This window comes from Nansenia antarctica, assembly GCF_963989245.1.
Source record: "Nansenia antarctica genome assembly, chromosome: 7".
NCBI classification, from domain to species: Eukaryota; Metazoa; Chordata; class Actinopteri; order Argentiniformes; family Microstomatidae; genus Nansenia; species Nansenia antarctica.
This window is the reverse complement of record NC_137677.1, coordinates 51916988-51924149: the sequence shown is the minus strand read 5'-3', so window position 1 is coordinate 51924149 and position 7162 is coordinate 51916988. Positions and strand designations below refer to the sequence as shown.

At 46.0% G+C, this 7162-nt stretch overlaps 1 protein-coding gene across 1 annotated transcript in view; it reads right to left on the bottom strand.

Annotated features, from left to right (window-relative positions):
- Positions 1-2170, bottom strand: part of nck2a (NCK adaptor protein 2a) — a gene marked incomplete at both ends in the record, with an annotated part of 34008 nt that extends 31838 nt beyond the window's left edge. The window contains 1 exon segment of the mRNA XM_080536890.1: positions 1945-2170. Coding sequence (XP_080393016.1) covers positions 1945-2170 — 226 coding nt within the window.
- Between the last annotated feature and the right edge of the window lie 4992 nt (positions 2171-7162).

Here is a 7162-nt window from a genome sequence, read left to right as displayed (position 1 = left end):
AATGAAGCCTCTGTGGGGACCAGGCAACACTCGCATCCAGAACAGCCCTGCTGTAGTAGTCCTATCAGGCAAGCTGTTGACTCTCAGAAACTTGTCTTCTGATTCTGTTGTGGATACGTTGGGTCTGTTGTGGATACTTTGGGTCCTGTCAGAGTTTCCTCCAGTTTCCACGAGCCTTTTGATGGTGTAGGAAACTGTACTCACTGACAACTTGACTGTACTCACTGACACCTTGACTGTACTCACTGACACCTTGACTGTACTCACTGACACCTTGACTGTACTCACTGACACCTTGGCTTTCTTTGCAATTTCTATAAAGGAAAGACCTACACTTTTAAGGGTTATATAATGGTCTGTCTGTCTTCCTTTGTAAATTGCCTTTTTCTCACCATTATGATGGCAATATACTACTTTCTGCAGTGCAATGTTGTCCAAATAATGCTTCAGAGGGTGTAGTAACACAGTCCAACACTGCTTTTATACAGACAGAGGGTGTGTTAGTAATCAACAAAAGTTGGGAAACCTGTAGGAATTGTTTGCATCAACTTCCAAGCCTTAATTTACTTCCATTGCTGTAAGTTGTTAACTCATTACATGTACCTTGAAAAAAGGCCCTTTTCATAAATTTGAAATGTACATAATTTTTCAGTTTTTGGTAACTTTTGACCGGTAGTATACATATGCATATACACACAGACAGAGACACACAGGGATAAACAGACATATCTCTCTCTCTCTCACACACACACACACACACCAGGGTTTCCGTTAACCGGTAATTACCGGTCTTTGTCCGGTAAAATGTGTTGAAGTCCAACAAATTGAAAACTCGTCGGACATAATGTCCGGTGAAAATAATTCCCTCTAAGCACAATTTGGCTTCGGGCCACCATTTTCAGCTGAGCACCAAACACACACACACTCATACACGCACAACACTGCCCGAGAGAGAAGGACCCGCCCCCTTTAGTTAGCCTGCCCGAGAGAGAAGGACCCGCCCCCTTTAGTTAGCCTGCCCGAGAGAGAAGGACCCGCCCCCTTTAGTTAGCCTATAGCCTATAGGCTAACTAAAGGGGGCGGGTCCTTCTCTCTCGGGCAGTGTTGTGAGTGTGTGTTTGGTGCTCAGCTGAAAATGGTGTCCCGAAGCGGAGCGGATAACAAACGAAACGGACAACATTTGTTTACACTATGGAGTTTACACTATGGAGACAAACATTTTACACTCCACATTTACACTATGGAGACAAACTTCAGCGATATGATCTAACAGCCGGTCTTCAGGACGACATACAAAAACAGTTATGTTCTCCTCATTGTCATACTCCCGAGTCCGATTAAGTATGATTTGACAGGCAGCTAAACGAAATGCCTTCCCAACCAGCGAGACCAAATGACGTTGTTTTATTGATAAAAAAAAGGGTAAAACTGGAAAGAGAAAATAGAAAACTCACATTAATCCCAAACAATTTAACAAACTTCAGTTAACGTAATGTGGAGTCCGTTCATTGATCGATGCTGTCTGTTCAGTTCCCAGTGAGGCGCCCGTTCAGCGCTGGACATAATGGCATAGCGCGCATGCGAATCATGTTATATTATTATATATTATATAGCTCGCATCTAATCGTATCGGATGAGAAATAGACATTAAATGGCATATATAGGCCGCTACACAACAGTAATCACCGCGACAAACAGCTATATTAGATTTGGAGAAAAAAAAAATATGATTTTGAAAAAAAATGTTTTTATTATATTTTAATCAGATGACCGGAATATATCACGTTTGTCCGGTAAATCGAAATCTTCCCGGACACGATGTCCGGCGGCAATTTTTTCTAACGGAAACCCTGACACACACACACACACACACACACACACCCACACACCCACACACCCACACACCCACACACCCACACACCCACCCAACCTGGGCTCTTTTACCTAGTGTGTCTTTGAGGTTCTTCACCAGCGAGCCTTTCTTCAGGCTGTTCTTGCGTTCCACATAGTTGGAGGGCACGTAGCCCGTCTGGTTGGAGGCGTTGCGAACCCTCCACCAGGTCTTGGAGTCGTCCAGGAGGTAGAGACGCTCGTTTTTCCGGATGTCAAGTTCCTGGTCCTGCTGGGCCGTGTAGTCCCACTTGGCTACAACAATCACCTCCTCTGTCATCTTTCATGGAGTCCCCCTGAGGACAGAGACCAGGTTAGACTGAGGACAGAGACCAGGTTAGACTGAGGACAGAGACCAGGTTAGACTGAGGACAGAGACCAGGTTAGACTGAGGACAGAGACCAGGTTAGACTGAAGACAGAGACCAGGTTAGACAGAGACCAGGTTAGACTGAGGACAGAGACCAGGTTAGACTGAGGACAGAGACCAGGTTAGACTGAGGACAGAGACCAGGTTAGACAGAGACCAGGTTAGACTGACAGACACCAGGTTAGACTGACAGAGACCAGGTTAGACTGAGACCAGGTTAGACAGAGACCAGGTTAGACAGAGACCAGGTTAGACAGAGACCAGGTTAGACTGAGACCAGGTTAGACTGAGACCAGGTTAGACAGAGACCAGGTTAGACAGAGACCAGGTTAGACTGAGACCAGGTTAGACAGAGACCAGGTTAGACAGAGACCAGGTTAGACTGAGGACAGAGACCAGGTTAGACTGACAGAGACCAGGTTAGACTGAGACCAGGTTAGACTGAGGACAGAGACCAGGTTAGACTGAGGACAGAGACCAGGTTAGACTGGTGGCCCTTCTGTGGCTCAGTTGGTAGAGCATGGCCCTGCCAATAATAATAATCATCTTTATTTCTATAGCACTTCCTGCAAACGTTGCAGCTCAAAGTGCTCCAATCATTATATAATCATAATGTAATTATGTAGTCATTTAAAGGCAATATTAGGCATCTCTAATGTAAACTGTAGGCATTAGGCATCCCTAATGTAAACTGGCAGTGCATTCCACAATTTGGGTGCATAAAATGAAAATGCAGCCTCACCAAATCTCTTCTTTTGTACATGTGGTACACAGAGAAAACCAGCGTCAGAAGACCTGAGCGCTCTATTGGGCTGATATGCTAGCAAAAGGTCTTTCAGATATTCTGGTGCTGTGCCAGTGAGAGCTTTTATAAACAAGCAGAAGGATCTTGAAATCTATTCTGAACTTAACAGGAAGCCAGTGTAGAGTCTCTAAAAGGGGAGTTATATGAGCTTAGGTTGTGGGTTCAATTCCCGCTGGGAACATATACCGTATTTTCCGGACTATAAGTCGCACCCGAGTATAAGTCGCAGCAGGCCAAAAATGGGTCATGAAGAGGAAAAAACCACATATAAGTCGCACTGGACTATAAGTCGCATGGTTCAAGGGAACGGGCTTGGCGGAATCAGCGGGGAAAGAAGACCCTGTTGAGCTTGACTCTAGTCTGGCACTGTGAAGAGACATGAGAGGATTTGTAAGCCCAGGAAGGACATAATTCACGTTAAAACTTCTTCTGAAAGGTTAGAAATACTTAAATTATCGAGTGTAAAGCCAGGGCTAGCTAGCGCGTTGCTAACGAAGGTTAGCAAAATGGCGTCGCGGGAGCAAGCAAACAGGATGGAACAGCCTCTGAAAGGTAATAAATGACTTTAATATCGTGTATAACGTTCATAATAGCGTGTATAACGTTCATAATATAGTGCTTAATGTCCACATTGTCGAGTGTAACGACTATTTATCGTGTATAAGGCCATGACAAAGATAGCTTGGTGAAAAACGGAAGTAGTTAGGATGAAGGGCGGCCTACAAACAATGCAACATTGAACAGCCTCTGAAAGGTAATAAATGACTTTAATATCGTGTATAACGTTCATAATATCGTGTATAAGGTCCATAATATCATGTTTAATGTCCACATTGTCGTGTGTAATGTCCACATTGTCGAGTATAATGGCTATTCTATCGCGTATGTGGCGCTAGCGGAAGTAGCAAAATAGCCTCGCGGGGGTAACTTAGCAACATAGAACAGTCTCTGGAAGGAATAAATGACTTTAATATCGTTTATAACGTCCATAACATTGTGTATAAGGTCCATAACATCATGTTTAATGTCCACATTGTCGTGTTTAATGTCCACATTGTCAAGTATAATGGCTATTCTATCGTGTATGAGGCGCTAGCGGAAGTTACTCCTTGGTTCATGTCAGTCAGAGATTACCGTATGTCAGTTCATGTCAGTCAGAGATTATGAATTATTGATATATAAGTCGCACCTGACTATAAGTCGCAGGACCAGCCAAAGTATGAAAAAAACCGCGACTTATAGTCCGGAAAATACGGTACATTGAAATGTACGCACTCACTGCAATGTAAGTCACTTTGGATAAAAGTGTCAGCTAAATGGCATATATGACTTGTGGAACAAACATTAAAATAAACAGAGGCTATTATAGGTCTTGGACCAAGAACTCAACTCAACTCAACACACACACACACACACACACACACACACACACACACACACACACACCCTTTATGAATAGCCTACATACAGTAGATAAAATGCCATTCCCAGATGTCTAACACATATGACCATGATGCCACATTTCCGACAGATTCAATAATACTACCAGAATGTAAGCAGAGCATTGCAAATATGCAGACGCACTCACTCTCTCTCTCTTTTACACACACACACACACACACACACACACACACACCCATTAGTGTGTCAGAGACAGAGAGGAATTACACATGCTCTATTTCCCCAGGAGTAGGAGTCAGGTGAACAGAAACAAGGGCTTACAGGACAACCTTTACTATTACTCTGTGATCGCATGACAATGTACATGGAAGTGTGTGTGTGTGTGTGTGTGTGTTGGGGGGGGGCATCTGAATTCATGTTCTAGAAGTCCTCCACTTTTTGTGTTTTATAATGAGCACAAATGAGTCAGAGATCACAGGTTGGATCAGCTTTCTGTTAAACCTTGCAGGGCGCTCTCTCTCTCTCTCTCTCTCTCTCTCTCTCTCTCTGAATGAAAAACATCTTCCTCCCCCCATCTCTAGTCTATGTTTAGAACAGAAGAACGTTCGCTGACTACAGTCAACAACCCACTAGAGGTGTTGTCTTGTGAACATGAAAAGTAGATAATCGGGAAGCGGTAAGACGACAGGGGGAGGAAGTTGAGAGACAGAGGGAGAGAGAGAGAGGGAGGGGGGGAGAGAGAGGGAGAGAGAGAGGAAGCAACCATTGCACTATATTACAAATATTCCACCTTGAAAAGAAAGACAGACATTTCGAGACTTGTTTTTGTAGTGTTAAACATCTACAACAGCAATATCCTACACCCTTTCAAACCAGACCTAAAAGGGAACAACTGTTTTAAAATGCACAATCAGACACAGACCTAATCAGCAACAGGGCTGAATCCATTCATGTCTTACAGAGGTATTTTATCTCTCCTCTGAAGTAGTCATTGTTTTAAAAATGTATGCATGCGCTGCATAGTAATCACATGATTAGGTATTCATGGTGTTTCAGGGGAGAGTACTCCACAACTACTAAGCCCCTACTGGGTGAAATATAGCTAACAGCCAGTGGGTAAAATAAGAGTGCTGTTACTTTGTGCGTGTGAATAACTGTAGCAGAGAGAGAGACATAGACAGACACACCACACAGAGAGACAAAGACAGAGAGACGCACGCACACACGCAAGCAGGCACGCACGCACTCACGCACGCACGCACGCACGCACGCGCACACACACACGCACACACACACTAAAACAGAGACACTAGGGAACACACATTTCCTTTCTCATATCCTCTTCTACACGTCTATTCTTTAATGAGAGGGCACGTCGCAGATAAAGCGGCCGCCACAAAAGAGAGTTATAACTCCCGAGCAGCACAGCCACACAATTACACCATATAAAAGATTCCATTAGCCCGCTGGAGAGATTGATATCTTCCGTGTGAACTATATTTCATAAATGCAAATGGGAGCACTCAAAAGGCATTGGGCTTTTTTTTCTTTTTTTTTACGAATGGAGGATATTAAACTCCACTTCAATTAGGCCAGAGCCGCAGAGAGACAGAGCAGCAGACTTGCTAATAGCAGAGACGGCATCGCGACCATTCCACATGGTTACCGTCACTAAACCAGGCCGGGCTGGGCGGGTTCCTCCTACTGCTCCGTCGGTGAGGGGGGGGGGGGGGGGGGGGAGGCTGGTGGAGGGTGGAAAAAATCGGAGGCTGGGCTCGTTTGTCATGCATGGAATGGAATGAGGAACGGTATCGAGCGCGCCCTGTTCCATTCCGTTCCGTTCCGTGCATTACGCCTCCCGCCTAGTTTAGGGGGGCTTCTCAGAAGGGTCCTCCACTCCCCTGTGACCTCCTGACTTCCACCAGGATGGTTGTGTTGTGAGGAGGCCATGCAGTGCTGCCTGCCGCAGTGGAAATGTGCCTCTGCTTGCTGCTGCTAAAGCTGCCAAACTGGATTCTCTCACAGGCTGGGGCATGGATGAAGGAGGAGGAGGAGGAAGAGGAGGAGGACAAAAGGGTGTGTGTGTGGGGGGGGGGGGGCGTGGTGGAGGTGGAGGTAGGAGTGGGAACAGCAGGCCAAATCTTGCCTCAGAGCTTCTCCCCACTCTGAGAGGAATGCAGAGAGTTGATAGAGAGAGAGGGAGGGAGGGGGAGGGAGGGAGAGAGACATGAGTGTAGAGTGAGAGTGTACTCAGGGTTCTCGAAACACAGCTTCATTCTCTGGAACTCGAAACATTGGGAGAGAAGAATTGTGGGAGCCAGCGGGGTCTCTTGGGAGTATAACGTTAGACTGTCTCCAGGTCATGGTGGTCGTCTTGGTGGCAGGCTGCAGTCTTAATCAGCCCACTGCCAGAGGTGCTGGATCTGACAGAGCATGGACCCCACCCCCTACCTCCCACCCCTCTCCTTCCTCCCTCCTCTCCCTCCCTCTTCTATCTTCTCCCATTTATCAGCAGTCAGACAGACGGCTCCAGTTCCCTCTCGTCAGAGCGTCGAGGCCCCGCCCCTGTCCGTATCCACGGCGATTAGTCCGTCTCCCTGACGACGGTGCTCATTAGGTAGAGTGATGGGGATGTCACTCGGAATCAGATCAATCGTCTACGGTGGGCGTTCACACACACCAGTGTGTCACACACAC